The sequence below is a fragment of the Moschus berezovskii genome, chromosome 2 (assembly GCF_049115385.1).
Source record: "Moschus berezovskii isolate FMDL1 chromosome 2, NW_MosBer_1.0, whole genome shotgun sequence".
Classification (NCBI taxonomy): Eukaryota; Metazoa; Chordata; class Mammalia; order Artiodactyla; family Moschidae; genus Moschus; species Moschus berezovskii.
Window position 1 is genome coordinate 25,324,675 of NC_142461.1, and position 24,193 is coordinate 25,348,867.

Consider the following 24,193-nt stretch of genomic DNA (forward strand, 5'->3'; position numbering starts at 1 on the left):
GATAATAGATTCCATTAATAAGATCTAACATTTTGGCAGGTGATGGGTTAGGTCTTTAAAATGTCACTTGATTATTACTAAGTCTCCAGTTATTTGAGTAAGTTATGTACTGCTGAATTCTACAGACTCCACTCAAACTGCATTTTAAGTAAAAGGTGTCTCCTGAAGTTGTTCAGTGCACAGCCTGCACAGCTGTATGTGGTAGTCGTGATCATTACCCTGGCAGATCCTTGCTCAGAACCAAACAATATACCCTCCAAGAGGTTGCACTGATCTTTTGCACACCAATGATTTGTTTTCAGGTATTCTATATGGATTTTTATTTCTCAAGTATGGATTTATAATGTAAATGGTTTCAAAAAAAATTGAGACATCTGACAAATAACCTGTATCAATGGCTAAATCTGTGCATGATTCCAAAATGTCTAGTTTGACTTGGTGGTAAATTGTTTAAGACATAAGTTACATAACTGTTCAGTCTTTATATGAGGCTTTCCCATGTAAAAATAAGTTTAAAGACTCCTTTTCAGATTTTAAAAGCACAATGTACTCTTGGAGGAAAATACTATGAACTCTTGAAGAAAAAGAATAAAGATGAAAACACAAACAACTTGTGACCCATAATTCAGAGACAGTCCCCTCTTAATGTCTTATTGTTTCCTTCCATTCTTGATTTTATCCTTTTTTACTTTAGTCATAAAAGAATGTGCTAGCTTTATCAAGACATAGCACTTCATCTCTTAAAGGAAATAACATGCTCATTTTACTGTGTATTTCTATTGCTGGGGGAATATAAAATAAAGACAGGATTCTGAAAAACCAGCTACTCTCTGCAGAGAAGAAGCAGAGGAGAGTGGGTTAGAGGGTGGAGAGCCTGGGCACTGAGGGGTGTGAACTCTCGCTGAGTTCAGGGCACGGCCGTTCTTCTATGCGCGCCCTGAATGGGCGCGGAGGCATCACTTCCACTGAACAGAGCCCCTTGGATTTTCAGACACCTGGCAGTCCTCTCTTGACTCTGTCCATTTCTCAGTTTCCTCCTGAGGCGTCCCTTCTTCAGACCATGCTTAAAAGTTGGTATTTCTCAGGGCTGTTAGAGACTAAATGTTTATATTCCTCCAAAATTCATATGTTGAAACTCGAACCCCTAATAGGATGGTATTAAGACGTGGGGCCTTTGGGAGATAATTAGTTCATAAGAGTGGAGGCCTCCTGAATGGGATTAATGTTTTTTATTCTTTATTTATCTATTCTAATTAATGAATTTGGCTGTTCAGGATCTTAGTTGCAGCACTCAGGATCTTTAGTTGTGGTATGAGAACCCTTATACGCCACATGCAGGATCTTGTTCCCTTCAGTTCAGTTCAGTTCAGTCGCTCAGTTGTGTCCGACTCTTTGTGACTCCATGAATCACAGCACGCCAGGCCTCCCTGTCCATCACCAACTCCCGGAGTTCACTCAAACTCATGTCCATCGAGTCAGTGATGCCATCCAGCCATCTCATTCTCTGTCGTCCCTGTCTCCTCCCGCCCCCAATCCTTCCCAGCATCAGACTCTTTTCCAGTGAGTCAACTCGTCGCATGAGGTGGCCAAAGTATTGGAGTTTCAGCTTCAGCATCAGTCCTTCCAATGAACACCCAGGATTGATCTCCTTTAGAATGGACTGGTTGGATCTCCTTGCAGTCCAAGGGACTCTCAAGAGTCTTTTCCAGCACCCCTTCAGTTCAGTTCAGTTCAGTCGCTCAGTTGTGTCCAACTCTCTGCGACCCCATGAATCACAGCACGCCAGGCCTCCCTGTCCATCACCAACTCCCGGAGTTCACCCAAACTCATGTCCATAGAGTCAGTGATGCCATCCAGCCATCTCATTCTCTGTCGTCCCTGTCTCCTCCCGCCCCCAATCCTTCCCAGCATCAGACTCTTTTCCAGTGAGTCAACTCGTCGCATGAGGTGGCCAAAGTATTGGAGTTTCAGCTTCAGCATCAGTCCTTCCAATGAACACCCAGGATTGATCTCCTTTAGAATGGACTGGTTGGATCTCCTTGCAGTCCAAGGGACTCTCAAGAGTCTTTTCCAGCACCCCTTCAGTTCAGTTCAGTTCAGTCGCTCAGTTGTGTCCAACTCTCTGCGACCCCATGAATCACAGCACGCCAGGCCTCCCTGTCCATCACCAACTCCCGGAGTTCACCCAAACTCATGTCCATAGAGTCGGTGATGCCATCCAGCCATCTCATTCTCTGTCATCCCCTTCTCCTCCCCCCTTACCAAGGATCAAACCCAGGACCCCTGCATTGGGAGCGTGGAGTCTTAGCCACTGGCCACCAGGGAAGTCCCAGGATGAATGTTCTGACAGGAAGAGGACAAACCTAGTTTGTTCTCTCTTTCCACCATGTGAAGATACAACAAGATGGCTATCTGCAAACCAGCACATGGGCCATCACCAGACATCAGATCGTCCCAGCCTTCAGACTGCGAGAAATAAACTTCTGTTGTCAAGCTAATCAGTCTACAGTATTCTTTTATGGCAGCTGATGTCTTTAACCTCATCTCTCCACAAGGATTCAACCACCACTTGTGTGCCGAGTTCTCCCAAACCCATCTCCAGGGAGTTTTTCTCCTGAGGCCCAGGCCTACACCTCCTGTCATTCAAAGGATATTTCTACCTCACCAGCTTAGAGACACCTCAAACTCCATGCTTCCCAACCCAGTGCCTGAAATTCTTCCACAAAGTTGTTTCTCTCCCAATATTATTTATCAAAGCGATTGGGACTATCATCTATCCAGTCCCCCAAGTCAGAATGTAGGCTCCTTCCATATACAGTCCCCTCTTTTCAGCCACCATGTTCATTCATCACTCACTCATTCATTCAAAAACACTGAACATCTGCTACAGGTAGGACATTGTGCTAGATGCTGATAAGACAATGAAACACAACTGCTGCCCTCATGAGGCTGAATCAGTCACTAAATATCATTGCACTGTGTGTGTGCTCAGTCATGTCCAACTCTTTGCAACCCCATGGACTGTAGCCCACCAGGCTCCTCCAGGCAAGAATCCTGGAGTGGGGTGCCATTTCCTCCTCCAGGGTATCTTCTCAACCTAGAGATTGAACCTGCTTCTCTTGAGTCTCCTGCATCAGCAGGTGAATTCTCTACCACTGAGCCCCCTGGGAACCCCAAGTTTTGTCAACTCTATCAACTATTTTTCATATTGATTCCTTGTTCTCTAGTTCCACTACCACAGCCACTGTGCCAGTTTAGCCCTTATCACTTGTCCCTTGATGACTGAAATAGGCCCTTTCATCTTCAGTCTCCAGGCTCATCTCTAACTTATCTCCAAGCTGCTGCCTATATGACTTACTGTGCAAAATCCTATCAGGTCCCTACTTTGTTCAAATCCCTCACAAGTTCCTCATGGCTAAGCTACAAGAAAAAAAATCTAAAGTGTATATATTATAGATAAGGCTGCTATGATCTGATCTCAACTGCCTGCTCACCCTTAATGAGTAGACATAAAACCTTGAAACACATCGTGTACTCCAGCCAACATCTGCTGAGTAGAGATTTACCAAAATGCACCAAGAGGAATGGCATGGACATAGGACTTGCAAAGACTTATAGCCACAGAAATCTTGGTAAGAGTAAAATACCATCAGCAGAGGATTTCTGAAATGCAATGGGTTACTTAGGACTTCCTAAGGTAGAGAATCTCAGTGGTAAAGAATCCACCTGCCAATGCTGGAGACGTGGGTTCAATCCCTGGGTTGGGAAGATCCCCTGGAGAAGGAAATGGCAACCCACTCCAATATTCTTGCCTGGAGAGTCCAATGGACAGAGGAGCCTAGCATGCTGCAGTCTATAGGGTCGCAAAGAGTTGAACACAACTTAGCGACCAAACAAGAACAATGGGTTCCTTACTAAGTGAGGTCTGGGGCACATGGCTGTCTGTCTTTCCCCCTCAGAGAGGCAGCCACCAAGGCAGGCGCAGAGTAGAGGGGCAGCTTTGGACCAGGGGCAGTTCTAGGAGGCCAGTTCTATGAAGGGATGAGAACTCCCTAAACTTAGAGACAAGGACAGTCCAAACTTTCCCTGGCTACAAGTTTGGATGTTTTTATTTAGCTTTAGGACATTACAGGTGACAGCAACAGGGAAGATCTCATGATGTCATGAGCCAGTGACAGTAGACCAGCTTCATCTCAAATGCCAGTTCTAGAAAACAACAGTGGGACCACGTGGACAAAGACCCTCTCATTGGTTATTTGTAGTTGACATGGCCTCCGAGAGGGTACACCTACCTCTCTCCTGCCACAAATTTGCCACACCTGCTTCCAAGTATACTACCCAAACCCACCTGTGGCTATACTTCGAATCAGCAAACCGTATAATGTAAATAGGGCTTGCCTACTGGCTCAGATGGTAAAGAATCTGCCTGTAATGCCTGAGATCTGGGTTTGATCCCTGAGTTGGGATCCCCTGAAAAAGGGAATGGCTATCCACTCCAGTATTCTTGCCTAGGAAATCCCATGGACAGAGGCGTCTGGCAGGCCACAGTCCATGGGGTCACAAAGAGTAGGACATGATTGAGTGACTAACACACACACCTAATGTAAATATATTTCTGTGATTTTTTGAAATTAAAAAAAAAAAAACTTTTCCTTTTAACTTTCTTCCTTTTATAAAACTCTAACCCAGCATCTGCAAAAGAGGAAAGAAGGGATTTTTTTTCCCCACTTAGTTCAGGAGATGGGGGATAGTGCGCCCTCTAGTGGCCAGATGCAGAGACAGCCTAAGCTGGACACAGCCCAGGGTTACATGTGTGAAGGTCCATAAACAGAACCTGGAAACCCAGGCAAGGATGTTTAGTGATTTCCAACAAGCTATCTAATGACAACAGAGAGTTGAGAAATTAATAAGAAGTAATCAAAACCTGGAAGACCATGAGCAATTCTAACTCTGAATAAGTTCTGATCCTGAAATTACAATTTTCCCAAGAGATTATCCATTTTTCATTATGTCCAAGAAATGCAAAGACAATAATAATTAACCTACACAATGATCATAAACATAAAGCTCTTTGTAAGTTACTATAGCTGACGCTTAGTAAATTGGTCAAGTTGGAAAACCAAATAAATTGAGCCTACTTATTAAGTTGAAATAAGAGCTATTAACACAATCTTAGACTTCTGGACACACTCATATAATATCTTTACAGAACTTTTACTGAATTTTATTTTCAGAATTGGGAGAATTATGGTTTCCCTAATCTGAAAGTCTTCCACTAGTTCAGAGTAGCAGAGTAAAATTTCTGAGCCAAGTTGTGCTTAATCTGGGAGGAAAAAGATAGCAGATTCAGTGTGTTTAGCTTATAAATTGCCATTATTCCAATACACATTGGAGTACATTTTCAATTTCTAATATTCATAAAAGCAGACAAAGCACCTCTCCAAAGGTACCATTTATTACTTACTTGCTCCAAGCATGATTATTTCTTTCTCATCTGGATACACAAAATGCATTCATTAATTTATACTTTCATTGAATTAACGTCTATTGGACATTCCTAAATCCCAAGTACTATGCTAGATACTATGCTAGTTACTTACAGAATTATGGGAGTGAAAAATACATAGTCTTGTGGCTCAGACAGTAAAGAATCTGCCTGCAGTACAGGAGACCCAGGGTCAGGAAGATCCCCTGGAGAAGGAAATAAGGAATTGGCAACCCACTCCAGTATTCTTGCCTGGAGAATCCCATGGACAGAGAAGCCTGGCGGACTACAGTCCACGGGGTCGCAAAGAGCCAGGTACGACTAGGCGACTAACACTTTCTTTCTGTCTTCCTGGTGTTTCCAGTCCGGTGGGGGAAAGCAAGAACCATCCAAACAGCATATGAAGTGTGAGACAGGGATAAAGACACAGAGTTGTACTCTAAGAAACCATAAACCTGGTTGGCTTCAGAGAGAACATTTCGTGTGGTCCTGCCACCCCAGAACACTGTGGAAACAGTGATCTGCCTTCACTTACCACTACTCATCAGATATTCCCGGAAGAGCGGACACCGGAACCAATACGGCAGCACGTGAAGATAGGAGGTAAAGCCGGGAAACAGCTCCTTGAAGTCGGAATAATTTGTACAAAAGTTTCCAAAGGCTCCAACCACAAGCACTCCATGGGGGTGAAACCCAAATATGTAGTTGTGACTCGGATCCAAGTCCCAGGTTTTGATGAGCTACAGTGTGTTTATGTTGACATAAAAAAATAAAGTGTTACCCGATTAGTTTCCAATAAGAAACAAAAGGACGCAGTTCTACATTCAAGAGGAAATGGGAAACTTGACTCGTTTTAGTTTCCTGGGATGGTGTGTGTTAGTCTCTTAGTCATGTCGCACTCTTTGCGACCCTACTGATTACAGCCCACCAGGCTCCTCCATCCATGCAAGAATACTGGAGTGGTTTGCCATTCCCTTCTTCAAGGGATCTGCCTGATCTAGGGATGAACCCAAGTCTCTCCCATTGCAGTTTCTTCACCATCTGAGCCACCAGGGAAACCCTCCCTGGGGTAGACCTGTATTCACATTTTTCAACTGTGTCCTGAGCCCTTCACACACAGCCTTTTAAATTTTGTCAATTTAGCTTAGACTCCATTTAGTAACTTGGGCTGAATGTCAGGCTCTCTTTCTCTAAAAAGGAAAAAGCTTGAAAAATATGTGATAAAAACACATTTGCATGTTTTTCTCAGCTCAAAACCATACTATGTAAAACAGTTCTACTCACATGAATTGGAAAATAGTCCTTAAAGTACCTCCAAATGGTCCAGCTTCTGACCCATTCGGATCTTCTGCCTCCTTGCTCTGGGGTTTGCCAGTCAAAGTAAAGCCATGTCAAGTAAGGGAGGTAGAGGAACCAGTAGTTGCGTATGATCAGGAACACGATAATTACGAGGCATACCTGAGCTGTAAGAAAGGGGAAGACCTCAGGAACTGGGGTCCGTTAGAATCTGCCCACTGTACATGCAATCACTGGTTCAAGGTGGTGGTGTTGTTGTTCAGTCGCTAAGTTGCAGCCGACTCTTTGTGACCCCCTGGACTGCAGCATGCCAGGCTCCTCTGTCCTCCACTACCTCCCAGAGTTTGTTCAAATTCATGTCCATTGAGTCAGTGTTGCCATCCAACCAACTCATCCTCCGTTGCCCCCTTCTCCTCTTGCCCTCAATCTTTCCCAGCATCAGGGTCTTTTCCAGGGAATCAGTTCTTTGCATTAGGTGGCCCAAGGTAGGAGGATCTAATACGTACAAAGTAAGTTTAACTGAGCCTCCATTCAACTGAGGCAATGTGACAAGACAGGAATGGTATAGTATGACTTAGCATTTCCTGGATGTATAGTATATGGAAACTTCAATGTTATGGGCTTCACCAAAATATTTTTAAGTTTAATCCTCATATAGCCACAACATCATAGAAGCAGCTGGAACATTCCTAATGTCGTTTCTTTCTTTTTTTCCTGGGCTTCAATTTCTTTGCTTTTTAAAAGTCTAGAAAGCAATTTTTCACAAAAGGGTATAATTTAGAAATGAGATACATTTTTTAGCTTTTTATTGTCACATATAGTTGATTACCAATGTTGTGTTAATTTCAGGTGTGCGGCAAAGTGATTCAGTCACACATATACGCGTCTGCATGCTTGTGCGTGCTTGCTAAGCTGCTTCAGTTGTGTCCAACTCTTTGCAATCCTATGGACCACAGCCCACCAGGCTCCTCTGTCCATGCAATTCTCCAGATGAGAATACTGGAGTGGGTTGCCACTTCCTCCTTCAGGGGATCTTTCCAACCCAGGGATAGAACCCTCATCTCTTATGTCTCCCACACTGGCAGGCAGGTTCTTTGCCACTAGCACCACCTAGGAAGCCCAATACTTGTGTCTATTCTTTTTTCAAATGCTTTCCCTTTTTAGTTTATTACATAATACTGAGCTAATGTAGTTTTTATAGTAGGGAAAATTGCAGCTTAAGGACGTTAAGTGAATTGCTCAAGACACACAAATTGTAAGTGGCTGACCCATGCAAATTCAAGGTCCATTCTCAAAGCCCATGACCCTACACCACCACCCCACTGCACCCCCAACGTGGAGGAGCTGTCATTGACAAGACGGATGCAGAAGAGTTCCTACTACAAGTGTTCACCTTGATTGAGCCGTTATTCATCATATGCCCATGAAAAGGGCACATTCCACTGAGAAATTTCATTTTCAGGAACTCTATTGGCAGAGATAGAAATAAAATAGGAGAAACTCTGTGCCTTAGCTCACCTACCACTTCTTGCAACATTTCTAATTATTTGTGCACCTAATGACGTAGACTCAAATAGATAAAGCAAGATCTGATAAAACTTGACCTAGGCAATAGTGACAAGAATATTTGCCTTTAAGTAATACATTAAGCTAACCTACACATTTTCTTTTTATGTCGATGCTGTGCATGCATGCAAAGTCACTTCAGCCATATCTGATTCTTTGTGACCCTGTGGACTGTAGTCCACCAGGCTCCTCTGTCCATGAAATTATCCAGGCAAGAATACTGGAGTGGGTTGCCATGCCCTCCTCCAGGGGATCTTCCCAACCCAGGGGTCAAACCTGTGTCTGTCTCCTGCATTGGCAGGTGGGTTTTCTTTACCAGTGGCGCCACCTGGGAAGCCCACATGTCTATGTTGTGTGTCAGATTTTTTTTTAATTATAAAAAGGAAAAGATATCAATGGGGAAGAACACAAAGACTTAAAGCCTGGCACAGAGTAAATGCTCAAAAAATGCCAGCCATTGCTACTACTCTAAGGAGGATCATTGCCTCTTCCTTCTTTATTACGTGCTGAGTCACTAATCTCGTGCCGACTTTATCTCCCAGTTCCTATCCATTCTCAACTTTGTCCCAGTGGTTGGGGCTCCACACTTGCCCTGCCACAGTATGACCAAAAAAAATTAATAAACAAAAGGAGAACAATAAGAATAATAAAAGAACATGATGGTGAGAGCAGCTGTTTTGCCCCTTTCCTATTCTCCCGGTTCTGTTCCCTTCTAACCTTAAAAGAAACTAATTATAGGAATGAGATCACTAAGCCATTGAAACTAACTCCAGACTTAGGCTGTTCTGAATGCACACCATGCTTTGCCTAACCTGTTGACTCTTTCCCTAGATAAAAAGAAGTGGAAATGAAGAATTATACAGTTAACAAAAAGACTAGCTCTCTGCCCCCAAGCAATACTGCAGGCAGATCATACAGGCAAGATAGTATCTGAAGAGTCAGCCAGCCTGTGCTCATGAAGAATGATGTAGAACTCAACCTCCTGCCTGGATGATTCACTGGTATGCTTCCCTCTCCCACATTTTCCCCTTTAAAAATCATCATGGCTGAGCACAATCTTCAGAGCTGGTCTCTGGACATGAATCCACTTTCTCCTAGGTGGCTGGCTTTCCTTATTAAAGAAGCTTTCCTTTCTACTGACATTTGTCTCTTGAATTATTGGCTTACCAGCTGAACCCAGGTTTGGTAAAAGTGGCATATAGGAAACTCCCAAATAAATGTTACTTATCAACCACCATTAACTATTTGAGACCTTTATAAATACCAGTTTCATATGGCTCAATCCAGTTTTTTATTTATTTCCCAGTGCATGTATTATCTTGACAAAATTTTTAAAAACAGGTAAATAGGAGGAAAGGAATATGACAAAACATTTACAATAGGTATCTCTGGGTGAGAAAATGGACTTTCTCTAGTCTCTTCTAAAAGTTCTTCTATGGTTTCTAATTTTTCTAATAACTAGCATGAATTATCTTATAATCAACACTTCTTTTTAAAATTAAATGATTCCACTAAAGGGAAAAAAAGTAAACAAAACACTGCAGAATAAGTCTACTTATGTAAGAATATTTTCATCTTTAACATGATTTTATTAAATTACCATGAACAAATCTCATCAGAAAAACACTGTGAAAACTTGTGGAAGTTTATTTATTTGCAATAAATAGTGACCAGTGACCAATATTAAGAAATTATTTAAAATATTTAACTTGTATGGGTATCACTTCCATTCATATCTAAGTTTTCATTTGCCCCATAAAAACTATTTCTATACTTATTTTAGCCATTTAACATAGTATAGAGAAAGAAGGGAAGTCAGAGGCAAGCAAATCCTTTAGCACATCACATTCTTTTCCTTTTTATTCCTGAGGCATTGTGTTTCAAAACATCAATTAGTGCCATCTGCTGAGTATAAGACTGTAATTTTAACATTCCTCTAATTTTTAAAATTCTTGCTTTAAGAAAACGTGACTTCCAGAGTGTTTTAGGATGAGGATGGTGCTAAAATGCAAATCTAAGAACCCCTCAAAGAATTTTGCAGCCTAGTATTCCTCATATGTGGGTCTGCTCCATACTGCCTTTAAAAAGTATCGACTTATAAGGATTCACACTTTTCTTGGTTAAAGATGAATTCATTATTGGAACATTTTCTTTGCCTAATGAAGTCAAATTATAACAAGAATTGAGTTGAAACCAGTCCCATTTTCCTACTATTTAAGAAAGCTTAAGAAGCTTAAGGACAAAAGAAACATAAATAATTTGTATAGCTACAAATTAAAAACCACAAAGATAATCCATGATAGAAGAGGCAAATAGTGTTCATGCAAGTCCAAGAATCTAGTCCAAATCACTAGAGTGAACATTAAAACGTGCTCCCTCAAAATCTTCTAGATTAAGGGAGGCTAAAAAGATGTAATTTAATACATGTAGATTCTTTTGCTATAAAGGACATTAGTGGGGCAATTGGTGAAATATGAATAGGGCCCCTGGATTAGGTCACAGTTCAGTTCAGTTGCTCAGTCATGTCCGACTCTTTGCTACCCAATGGACTGCAACACGCCAGGCCTCCCTGTCCATCACCAACTCCAGAGTTGACTCAAACTCATGTCCATTGAGTTGGTGATGCCATCCAACCATCTCATCCTCTGTCGTCCCTTTCTCTTCCTGCCTTCAATCTTTCCCAGCATCAGGGTCTTTTCAAATGAGTCAGTCAGGTCACAGTACAGCATCACTATTATTTTTTGGATTTGGACACAATCACAGAAAACTAACCAATCTGATCACATGGATCATAGTCTTATCTAACTCAATGAAACTATGAACCATGCTATGTAGGGCCACTCAAGACAGATGGGTCACGGTGGAGAGTTCTGAGAAAATGTGGTCCACTGGAGAAGGGAATGACAAACCACTTCAGCATTCTTGCCTTGAGAACCCCATGAACAGTATGAAGAGGCAAAAAGATGTGACACTGAAAGATGAACTCCCCCGGTTGGTAGGTGCCCAATATGCTACTGGAGAAGAGTGGAGAAATAACTCTACAAAGAATGAAGAGGCTGAGCCAAAGCAGAAGCAATGCACAGTTGTGGATGTAACTGGTGATGGAAGTAAAGCCTGATGCTGTAAAGAACAATATTGCACAGGAACCTGGAATGTTAGGTCCATGAATCAAAGTAAATTGGCAGTGGTCAAACAGGAGATGTTGAGTGTGAACATTGACATTTTAGGAATCAGTGAGCTAAAATGGACCCAAATGGGTGAATTTAATTCAGATGACCATTACATCTACTACTGTGGGCAAGAATCCCTTAGAAGAAATGGAGTAGCCATCATGGTCAGCAAGAGTCTGCAGTACGTGGGTGCAATCTCAAAAACAACAGAATGATCTCAGTTCACTTCCAAGGCAAACCATTCAATATCACAGTAAACCAAGTCTATACTCCAACCACTAATGCCAAAGATGCTGAAGTTAAGTGGTTCTATTAAGACCTACCACTAACATCAAAAAAAGATGTCTTTTCATCATAGGGGACTGGAATGCAAAAGCAGGAAGTCAATAGATACACCTGGAAAAACAGGCAAGTGTAGCCTTGGAGTACAAAATGAACCAGGACAAAGGCTAACAGAATTTTGCCAAGAGAACACACTGGTCACAGCAAACACCCTCTTCCAAAAACACAAGAGAACACTCTACACATGGACATCACCAGATGGTCAATACCGAGATCAGACTGATTATATGCTTTGCAGCCAAAGATGAAGAAGCTCTTTTCAGTCAGTAAAAACAAGACCAGGAGCTGACTGTGGCTCAGATCATGAACTCCTTATTGACAAATTCAGACTTAAATTGAAGAAAGTAGGGAAAACCACTAGACCATTCAGTTCAGTTCAGTCGCCCAGTCGTCTCCGACTCTTTGCAACCCCATGAACCACAGCATGCCAGGTCTCCCTGTCCATCACCAACTGCTGGAGTCTACCCAAACCTATGTCCATTGAGTCAGTGATGCCATCCAACCACCTCATCCTCTATTATCCCCTTCTCTTCCTGCCTTCAATCTTTCCCAGCATCGGGGTCTTTTCCAATGAGTCAGCTCTTCTCATTAGGTGGCCAAAGGATTGGAGTTTCAGCTTCAACATCACTCCTTCCAATGAACACTCAGGACTGATCTCCTTGAGGATGGAGTTTTCCAAATTTCCTGGCATATTGAGTGCAGCACTTTCACAGCATCATCTTTTAAGATTTGAAATAGCTCAACTGGAATTCCATCACCTCCACTAGCTTTGTTTGTAATGATGCTTCCTAAGGTCCACATGACTTCGCATTCCAGAATGTCTGGCTCTAGGTGAGTGATCACACCATTGTGGTTATCTGGGTCATGAAGATCTTTTTTGTACAGTTCTTCTGTGTATTGGATCTCCTTACAGTCCAAGGGACTCTCAGGAGTCTTCTCCAACACCACAGTTCAAAAGCATCAATTCTTCGGTGCTCAGCTTTCTTTATAGTCCAACTCTCACATCCATACATGACTACTGGAAAAACCATAGCCTTGACTAGACGGACCTTTGTTAACAAAGTAATGTCTCTGCTTTTTAATATGCTGTCTAGGTTGGTCATAACTTTCCTTCCAAGGAGACCATTCAGGTATGACCTAAATCAAATCCTTATGATTATACAGTGGAAGTGACAAAAAGATTCAAGAGTCTAGATCTGATAGAGTGCCTGAAGAACTATGGATGGAGGTTTATGACACTGTACAGGAGGCAGTGATCAAGTCCATCCCCAAGAAAAAGAAATGCAGAAAGGCAAAACGGTTGTCTGAGGAGGCCTTACAAATAACTATGAAAGAAGAGAAGCGAAAAGCAAAGGAGAAAAGGAAAGATATGAGTATCTGAATGCAGAGTTCCAAAGAATAGCAAGGAGGGATAAGAAAGCCTTCCTCAGTGATCAGTGCAAAGAAATAGAGGAAAACAATAGAATGGGAAAGACTAGCGATATCTTCAAGAAAATTAGAGATATCAAGGGAACATTTCATGCAAAGATGGGCTCAATAAAGGACAGAAATGGTATGGACCTAATAGAAGAAGAAGATATTAAGAGGTGGCAAGAATACACAGAAGAACTGTACAAAAAAGATCTTCATGACCCAGATAACCACAATGGTGTGATCACTCACTTAGAGCCAGACATCCTGGAATGCGAAGTCATGTGGACCTTAGGAAGCATCATTACAAACAAAGCTAGTGGAGGTGATGGAATTCCAGTTGAGCTATTTCAAATCCTAAAAGATGATGCTGTGAAAGTGATGCACTCAATATGCCAGGAAATTTGGAAAACTCAGCAGTGGCTACAGGACTGGAAAAGGTCAGTTTTTATTCCAACCCCAAAGAAAGGCAATGCCAAAGAATGCTCAAACTCTCACACAATAGCACTCATCTCACAGGCTATCAAAGTAATGCTCAAAATTCTCCAAGCCAGGCTTCAACAGTACGTGAACTGCTAACTTCCAGATGTTCAAGCTGGATTTAGAAAAGGCAGAGGAACCAGAGATCAAGTTGACAACATCTGTTGGTTACCAAAAAAGCAAGAGAGTTCCAGAAAAATATCTACTTCTGCTTTACTGACTAGCCTTTGACTGTGTGTATCACAACAAAGTATGGAAAATTCTTCAAGAGATGGGAACACCAGAACACCTGACCTGCCTCCTGAGAAATCTGTATACAGGTCAAGAAGCAACACTTAGAACAATAGTGTCCAATAGACATGGAACAACAGACTGGTTCAAAATCAGGAAAGGAGTATGTCAAGGCTGCATATTGTCACCCTGCTTATTTAACTTATATGCACAGCACATCATGAGAAATGCTGGACTGGATGAAGCACAAGTGGGAATCAAGATTGCCAGGAGAAATATCAATCACCTCAGATATGCAGATGACATGACACTTATGGCAGAAAGTGAAGAAGAACTAAAGAGCCCCTTGATGAAAGTGAAAGAGGAGAGTGAAAAAGTTGGCTTGAAGCTCAACATTCAGAAAACAAAGATCATGGCTTCTGGTCCCATCACTTCATGGCAAATAGATGGGTAAACAGTAGAAACAGTGTCAGACTTTATTTTGGGAGGCTCCAAAATCACTGCAGATGCTGATTGCAGCCATGAAATTAAAAGACGCTTACTCCTTGGAAGGAAAGTTATGACCAACCTAGATAGCATATTAAAAAGCAGAGACATTACTTTGCCAACCAAGGTCTGTCTAGTCAAGGCTATGGTTTTACCAGTGGTCATGTATGGATATGAGAGTTGGACTGTGAAGAAAGCTGATCGCTGAAGAATTGATGCTTTTGAACTGTGGTGTTGGAGAAGACTCTTGAGAGTCCCTTGGACTGCAAGGAGATCCAACCAGTCCATCCTAAAGGAGATCAGTCCTGGGTGTTCATTGGAAGGTCTGATGCTAAAGCTGAAACTCCAATATTTTGGCCACCTCATGTGAAGAGCTGACTCACTGGAAAAGAGTCTGATGCTGGGAGGGATTGGGGGCAGGAGGAGAAGGGGACGACAGAGAATGAGATGGCTGGATGGCATCACCGACTCGATGGACACGAGTTTGAGTGAACTCCGGGAGTTGGTGATGGACAGGGAGGCCTGGCGTGCTGCGATTCACAGTGTTGCAGAGAGTCAGACGCAACTGAGTGACTAAACTGAACTGAAACTTGTGGAAATCATTCTGCAACAGAGAAATCAAATCATTACGTTGTATACCTAAAACTAATACAATGTTGTAGGATTGAAAGACAAGCACTTAACATTTAACTCAAGGAAAGAATATTTGATTTCATGACTAAATGAAACAATTCGCTATTTTAAAAATATATATTTCAAGTGCTATTGTTACAGCTTAAACTCATTTCCTGATGGTGGAAAGAAAAATGCATTCCAAGATCTTCATTTAGAGATTTTAAAAGACATAGTTAATAAAATTTCTGTCACCATTGAAAGGAGATATTACAACTCTTTAAAATAATTAAAATAGAAAGAAATAAGTGTTTATCCTTATCTTCCCTGTAAGAAAGGAATTGTAGGGTAAGCAATGGCCATAGATGATTAGGAAAAATTATTCCTGGTGTAAATTCTAGCTAATATGTGAAGAAAGAATGAGACAATATGAAAATTACCATTTTGTATTCCCAAATAAAAGTTAATTTAGTCAAGGATCATTAACAGAGACTAGGTGAAAGATCAACGGTCAATGGGAACTTTTATCCGCAGCATGTCAATTACCAGCCCTCACATTACTTCCTACCTGGACCCACTGACCAGTCTTAGACACTAATAATGGGACAACTGGACATTACATGGATCTGATAATGCGACCTGAGCACCCAGCAACACCTTGGAATAGGACGGGCAAAAACGTTTCACCTAAATCAAGGTTTCAGCTCCAACCTCCATTTTAGAAGAAATACAGAGACTGATGCTGAAGCTATAATACTTTGGCCACCTGACGTGAAGAGCCGATTCATTGGAAAAGATCCTGATGATGGGATTGAAGGCAGGAGGAGAAGGAGATGAAATGGTTGGATGGCATCACAGACTCAGTGGACATGGGTTTGAACAAACTCCGGGACATGGGGAAGGACAGGGTAGCCTGGCGGGCTGCAATCCATGGGGCTGCAAAGAGTTGGACACAACTGAGCGATTGAACAGCAGAGAACTGAGGAAGAAGTTTCCCCTCCAAAATAGCAGAGGAACACTGAAGGTATCTTGCAGAACAGATAACCTGGCTTCTTCATTGCTTTGCTGACAAAACAAATAGGGCAACACTGTTCTAAATTAAAAGACATTTAAAAACTAAATGCAACCCAGGGGGTTTGTTTGGATCCTGATTCAAACACCAAAAGAGTTTGAATTCAAACACCCAAAAATCACCCACCAAAGTGTATTTCTGGCTCAATTTTAGGAAAGATGAATATTAAGTTGACTTAGACGATTTCAAGCAATCACTGTTAATTATGCTACATGTAAAACATAATTTTATAATATGTAGACTAAAATATTTTGGATTAAAATACACGGTTTGCTTCAAAATAGTCTTGCAAAATAGATAAAACTAATATAACATATTGTTAAAATAATTGTAAATCCAAGTAATGGGTATATGGGAATTCACACATTTATCTCTACTTTTCTGTGTGTTTGAAATTTTTCATAATAAAATTTCCAAAATATACAATATAAAAGAATAGTGCAAATGTCAAATGTGTGCAATAAACGTATTTAAATTGTCCGTCAAGGCTTACAGACTTCAAGAAGGAGCTTATGGTTTGGTTATCTGGTTATAGGGTGGGGCTGGGTGAAGATAGAATCATAGGGTGAAAGGATAATTAGGGAGCTTGGAGGGGACATGTACACACTGCTGTGTTTAAAATGGACAACCAACAAGGTCCTGCTGTATAGCACATGGAACTCTGCTCAGTGTTATGTGGCAGCCTGGATGGGGAGTTTGGGGGAGAATGGATACAAGTGTGTGTATGGCTAAGTCCCTTTGCTGTTCACCTGAAACTCTCACAACGTTGTTAATCAGCTACCCCAATATGAAATAAAAAGTTAAAAAAGAAAAAATCTTGTCAAGCCACTGTAGTCTGATTCAAATTAGGAGTGGTGGGCCATGTCCAATCCACTCACATGTGGTACACGGAGCTCTACAACTCACCTTGTGACCTTGAATAATTAATACACCTCCAAGCTCTATCTTTGGAAAATGAGCTCAGGGTAGCCCCTACCTCTAGGGTTGCTGTGGGGATTTACCGACATGAGTTAATACAAATAGGAGACGTGGGTGACAGAGTGAAGATGTTCGACCAGTATTTATGCCTTCCCTGGGCCAGGCACATGCTGGGTGCTCCCTCACTGAGCCTATGGACTGGGATGTGTCAGGGAGGAAGACATTTTCCCCTACCTTCCTAGGTTCTTCTGGCTGGCCTAAGAATTAAATTGATAGGAGATAGATTCATCGGAGAAAAAAATCAAACAAAATTTTAATAATATGGATGAAAGGGGGGACCCAGGAAAACAAAGTAACTCGGCTGAAACCCTCACCTTAAATACCATCACCAGCTAAAGACAAAAGAGGATGTTGAAGGTATGCAGGATCAGTTATGGGAGGTTATCAGGAAAAAAACAAGGGTAAGATTTTATGCAGGTATAAATCCCTCCCTTCTCCACTTGATCAGTTTCTAGAGATTTGGTCATCCTCTTTTCTACAGCAAGGGACAAACGACTACAAATAGAGATTCCCCTTATAAATGTGAACATTACTTACAAAAGGGTAACTCCTGCTGGGTTTTCAAAGTTTTTTATTTTGTCTGTCTTTGTTTTGTTTTGTCTGCTGCTTTTTAGAAAATAACCAGTTTCAAATAATTAATAAACCAAAGAAACATATTTTAGGGTGACAAATTCTGCTTACCTACGGATGGCAATACAGACCTTTCTCAAGTAGCCACAGACATACACAAATACAAGCATCGGCAAGGGCCGTGGAAGAAAAAGACAGCGGGCTATCAGAGATGTGCTGACAGGTGAGTGAGGTCAGTCTCCAGGTTCAAGACATTAAACTGGACAGCAGAGTGGTTAAAGCAGGGACGCTGAGTATTCAGATTTGCCCCCAACTCCTCCGCCTCCTACTAACCCGTGAACCATTCACTCCACCTCTTGGTTCCTTCATCTGTACAATGAGTGCAAGAAGGCACAGTCCTTATGTCATAGAGCTGTGGTTAACAGTGTATGGTGCTTAGCACTGTAGAGGTAGGCAGCACGTGCCCATTTGTAGTTGGCAGAATAGCACCTGGCACACCAAGGCCTTGATAAGTGTAGCTATTATCTCAATGGTACTTTGACCAAGAGCAAAACAAAATATAATGCTGTCTCAACAGTCTGGCCTAGGAGGACTTAATGAGCTAAGGCTTTCAATTTTCTCTTTTAGTAAACTCAAGCTGTACTTGGGAGAATTTATTTTTTAAAAAAATCCCCATGTGCAGGTTCCATTCTGAAATAAATGAATTCAAAATTCTTAGGGAGAGACCATGGGCATCCTATTTTTTTTAAGAAATTTCTCCAGTCATTTTAATTGCAGATTGGGTTGAGAACCGTCAATCCAAGACACTCAAAATGTAAGACTGTTCAAAACTGTAAACCTCCACAGTGCAATGAGTTATTACTGTTACTGTGGCCTCCAGTGTACAACCCATGGTCTTAGAGCATACAAATAAGTAGTCTTTTGAAGCGGCTGTGTGTGTTAGTCGCTCAGTCCTGTCTCAGAGGTTGCTGCTGCTGCTGCTGGTTAGGTTCCCAATAATTCCAGTGCTCTCATACCACCCCCCTTTACCTTGATCCCCTCAACCCATTTACTCCAAGAGCAGAACAAACATCCGGAGGAAAGGCGCACAGGTAAGTCCCCTGCCCCATCTAGTGACTGGCTCCTGTGCGTTCTTACCTGGGCTTAAGAGCCGGCTAGGACAACATTCTCCGGGGCTGAATTATTTACAGGCAGAGGCCACCCAACCCAACCAGTGTATGGTGCATCCGCAGCAAGGTACCTTTCCGCATCCCGGAAACCTTTAACACGGAGAAGCTAACCCAGATATTTGTCCTTAGGGTGGGGAGAAGGAAGGGATCAGTTTTCAGATCCTTGGGCATTGAGTCCATTTCCGAACCCGTAATTCAAGAAAACGAGTTTGTCTACTTCGAGAGGCTTAAGTGCCATGTCCTCCAGCTCGCTTGGGTCGTGGTTCCGTTTGGATGTAAAAACCCACGTGTCAAAACCCATCGAGCCGTAAATCTGGGCCTTTTACTTGGGGTAAAGGTAAGCCTCGATTTTTAAAAACAGCACTGGGGAAAATTAAGTCGGCAATCAGTCGTTCGCTGCGAGCTTCACTTGAAAAGAGGAATCAAAGAGGAGAACCCCAAATTAGCTCCCCACGTCCCGTGTGACCTGCCAGATTAGGCTTACAAAGGCAGTGGGCTAGAGGGTCTAAGGACGTCCTTGGACTTTCCAACAACGACGGTCGGGAAAGGAGCAGACGGAGCCCCAAGCACCGCGCAGTTTCGCCTGGATCTTGAGCGGCCTGGCGTCCTTACCGAACAGCAGGAAGGACAGCACAAACTGCAGCACCGCCGCCGTCTGCAGCCGCCGCGCCAGCGGGATGTTGAGCGGCGCAAACTCGACCTTCATGGCCCGGCCGTGACAAGCGAGGGCGGCGTGGAGCGCTGCGCCTGGGACCTCGCTGCTCCGCTGCGCCTGCAGGGTGTGAGCGGCCGCCCAGGCCAGCGCCCAGCCCCCGGGCTCAGAGGGGGCGGCGACCGCCCGGGACTGGGCGAGGACTGGACTTGGTCTTGGGTGGGAGGGCGCGCCGGGGGCTGAGGCTGGGGGCTGCCAATCACGAGCGCCGGGGCTCGGGAGCAGCTGCGGCGCCCGGGGCGCATTGGCTGACTCGCCCGGGAGCCGAGGAAAGAGCGCAACGCTGGGCGCAAGGGTCGGCAAGCGAGGTCAGCTGGCCACCTGCCCGAGCCCGGCAACTCGGGTTCCTGCAATTAGCCTAGAAGCCCGGGGCTCTCCACCGAACCCTGACCGTTGCTCAGAGATCGATTACTGTGCACCCAGCTTCAGCATCCGCCCTTAAACCCACCTCTTCCTCCTAAAGTGTCTGCAGCTGGGGAAGGGTTAGGCTCTCCCACCAGCAGGAGGTAGGAGCAAGAATTAGCTTCTCTGGAGCTTGGTACCCATCTGTTTATTGGTCTGTGTCCCCCACACCACCCCCAGACTCTGGGGGATTCCTCACCTTTGTGTCTCAGATCCCTACACCTATCCTGGAAACCTTTCGCTTACTCATTTAATGGACATTTACTGAATACCTACCACTTGCCGGGAACCAATCTGGGCGCTGAGGATACACTAGCTCATTCACAAATTCTGCTCTCAGTACAAATCGGCGTTGGAGGGTGGGGGTGGGGCGGGGAGAGAAACAAGAAAAAATAACCACACCCTTGGGTGTGTAATTGCAAAGTGAAACCCTACTATGAATGAATGAGAAGGTTCTAGGACTTAGACTGGAGGGTCAGTCTCAGAAGAAGTGACCTTAACTTTAATTATAAACGTGAATCTAACTCAAGCAAAGGGAAGCACATGTGCAAAGGTCCTGTGGCTGAAACTAAAACCAATATAATGGAAACTCAGGGAACAAGGAGATTGTAGTGAAATGACTCAAAAACAGTGGTCAAGAATCAGATCCTTGCAGGCTGTTTAGGGTTCAAGTCTTTACCCTAAGATTTGCCACGGAAGGATTCCATTTTTGATATGTTAAATAAATGGAGAGATTCTAAATTGTGCCTCGGGCTTCCCTTGTGGCTCAGTGGTAGAAAATCTGCCTGCCAATACAGGACACACAGGTTGGATCCCTGGGTTGGGAAGATCCCCTGGAGAAGGAAAGGGCAACCCATTCCAATATTCTTGCCTGGAAAATCCCATGGAGAGAGGAGCCTGGTATGCTATAGTCCGTGGGGTTGCAAAAGAGTCAGACACGACTTTGCAACTAAACAACAGGTTGTGCCTCATCCTATGAGCACACACTACATTTTCTTTATAAATCTTACTGTAGAGTTGACCAACACCAAGTGGGAGGGAGCTGTCAAGTCGTTGCCAGAGGGAGTTTGGAACAGGGCAAGTCAACATAGTTGACTACCAATCCCCCCACCATGCCCCTTTCTCCTTCAACATTTTAATAGAAAGTTGGATAAAAACAACAACGCCTGAGTAGTTCAGGGGAGTAGTTTGTGACTTTTTGTATGCAAAACTTTCTGGGTTTTTTTTTTTCCTAATTGAGAAATCACTTTTTTTTTTTTCTGCCCCATTTTCTTTATTTCAAGCCACAGGTCTACTTGGAGGGTCATGCAGCAAGTGGCTTGTAAATAAAATCAGTCTATGAATATTGTCAGCACATTAAGAGACAGAATCACTGAATTCTCTCCTTAGGTCAAGATCTTTGGGATCCAGGAGTTGGTATTATTTACGGCACACCTGAGAGGTACCTGGCTCCGATTAACATTACCATGCTACTCACTACAAAAAAGCCCAAGGGTAGACTACTGAAGATGCCAGTGTCACCATTTTCTGAAGACTTAGTGGTAGCCCAATCCATGGACTTCATCACAGCTTTCTTCCATGTGGAATAACGAATTTCGCTCTCCTTGGCATTGATCTGAGGTTCAAACCGCTCCATCATGACAGCTGACAAATCCTCAGGCTCCAGACTCCACACGCCGACCCCTTCTGCAGCCCCTGCTGCCATGGCAGCTCCCAAGGCAGTTGTTTCCGGCATCGACGGCTTCACTACCGGGATATACAGAATGTCGGCTTGCAGTTGCATCAGAATTTTGTTGTTGGTCATCCCTCCGTCCACCTGCAAGTGACTGAGTGGAATTCCACAGTCGCGGTTCATGGCATCCAGAATTTCTCGGGTTTGGAAACAAACAGCTTCTAGTGCAGCAAAAGCAATATGGCATTTATTGGTGAACTGAGTGAGCCCACAGATGATCCCTCTGGCACTGGGCTCCCAATAAGGGGCATATAGGCCTGAAAAGGCTGGGACGAAATAGCAACCATAAGAGGTACCTACTTCTTTGGCAAGTTTTTCAATTTCCTCTGAGGTCTTTATAATTCCAAGATTGTCCCTTAGCCAGCGAACAACAGCACCGGCTATAGCTACTGAACCTTCCAGTGCATAATATACTGGTTTGTCTCTGCCAAGCTTGTAAGCCACTGTGGTCAGAAGGCCATGTTCAGAAAATACACACTTATGGCCTGTATTGCATAGTAAGAAACAGCCTGTTCCATACGTGTTTTTGGCTTGTCCATCCTGGAAGCACAGTTGTCCCACCAATGCAGCAGACTGGTCCCCCAGACACCCCGATATGGGCACACCTTCCAAAGACCCAGTTTTCATTAGGCCATAGATCTCAGAAGAACTCCGGATATTTGGAAGAATGCTCATTGGAACTTCAAAAAACTCACAGAGCTCTTTATCCCATTCCAAAGAGTGAATGTTGAAAAGCATTGTCCTGCTTGCATTTGTTACATCTGTACAATGGACACCTCCATGGACTCCTCCTGTCAAGCTCCAAATAAGCCATGAATCAATGGTCCCAAAAAGCGCTCTATCTTCTTCAACTGCTTTTTGAACTTTTCTCACGTTGTCAAGGAGCCAACGAAGTTTCACTGCGCTGAAGTAAGTGCTCAGTGGAAGGCCCGTCTTGGTCTTGACGAAGTTGTTATTTACTGGAATGCTTTTACTAAGACTCTCAACGGTAGACTGGGTTCTCAGATCGAGCCACACCACGGCATTGTAAAGCGGTTCTCCAGTTAACTTGTCCCAGACTACAGTGGTTTCCCTCTGGTTACTGACACCAATAGCTTTTATGCTGGAAATATCAATATTGAGCTGTCCAAGTTTCTCACACGTTTTCTCTATACACTCATAGACGGACAGCAGGATTTCCTTAGGGTCTTGTTCCACCCATCCTTCTTTAGGAAACTCTTGTTTTATTTCCACTTGATGATGACTAAGTAGTTCGGCTGTTTTTGAATTGAAAACCAAAAAGCGCGTCGAGCTGGTGCCCTGGTCCACTGCTCCCACCAACGGCCCCAAAACTGCTTTCTTCGTGGCTGCCATGAAACTAGCTTCGGTCGGCGGGCGGGCGAACGCGTCCCGTTTCCCAGGTGACGGCGGCAGGAGGGGGCGGGGAGGACGGCGAGCCCAGAGGGCCAAACAGCGCGCAGCCTCAGAACGCATTATCTGCACCAAGCTTCTCGCCCCGCCCCTTCCACTTCTAGGCTTCTTTCCTGGACCTCCCACCCCAGCTACTGGGAATGTTATGCGTGTACACCGTGTCACACATTCTGCAAAGCCCTTCACCAAACAGAGCGCATGGTAAAGCAACCCTGTGAAATTAGCTCATTTGTCAGTTAATGAAGGCCAGGGTCAAAGTCAAGCAACTAGCAGAGTGACAATTCAACTTTGTTTATAACGTAGAGAGGAGAGCCCTCCCTTCTTCAGTTGACCCAAACGTGGAACAAGTATTTATGGAGTACTTGCTTGGCACCAGGCATAGCCCTCGGTCCTGATAACCCAAAGGTGAATGAAGACACGGTCGCTGAGACTGAGAATTCACACGCATTCATTCATTGACTATTTATGGAAAGGCGTCCACGTGCTAAACACTAGGTGGGGTATGGGGATGGGCTGAATAAGAAAGGTCTCTGACCTCACAGGGCTCAGAGTCTAGTGAGAGAAACAAAATAAACCAAATGCGTGCTAGTCCCCAGAAAGACATAAACAAGTCCTAGTGATAGAGGATGAACACCTAATTATTTTTTAAATTAATATATTTATTTTAATTGGAGGCTAATTACTTTCCAATATTGCGGTGGTTTTTGCCATACATTGACATGAATCAGCCACGGGTGTACATGTGTCCCCCATCCTGAACCCCCCTCCCACCTCCCTCCCCATCCCATCCCTCAGGGTTGTCCCAGTGCACCGGTTTCCATGCCCTGCTTCATGCACTGAACTTGGACTGCTTCTTTCACATATGGTAATATACATGTTTCAGTGCTATTTTCTCAAATCATCCCACCTTTGCCTTCTCCCACAAAGTCCAGAAGTCTGTTCTTTACATCTGTGTCTCTTTTGCTGTCTTGCATATAGCGTCGTGGTTACCATCTTTAACACCTAATTATTAATAGAAGAGATTGGAAGTAACAAGAGTGGAAGTAGGGAGGCCCTAAGGAGGCTATTGT

General features: G+C 43.5%; 1 protein-coding gene and 1 pseudogene across 1 annotated transcript in view; both read right to left on the bottom strand.

Annotated features, from left to right (window-relative positions):
• MOGAT1 (monoacylglycerol O-acyltransferase 1) overlaps nt 1–20,043 on the bottom strand; it is a 33,567-nt gene extending 13,524 nt beyond the window's left edge. The window contains exons 1-3 of the mRNA XM_055398597.2: nt 19,480–20,043; nt 6,770–6,948; nt 6,021–6,225 (exon numbers count right to left, since the gene is read on the bottom strand). Of these exons, the coding sequence (XP_055254572.1) occupies nt 6,021–6,225; nt 6,770–6,948; nt 19,480–19,573 (478 nt within the window). The 5' untranslated portion in view covers nt 19,574–20,043. The remainder of the gene's footprint in view (nt 1–6,020; nt 6,226–6,769; nt 6,949–19,479) is intronic.
• Nucleotides 20,044–21,378: 1,335 nt separating this feature from the next.
• LOC129538087 (glycerol kinase pseudogene) lies at nt 21,379–23,069 on the bottom strand (annotated as a pseudogene).
• Between the last annotated feature and the right edge of the window lie 1,124 nt (nt 23,070–24,193).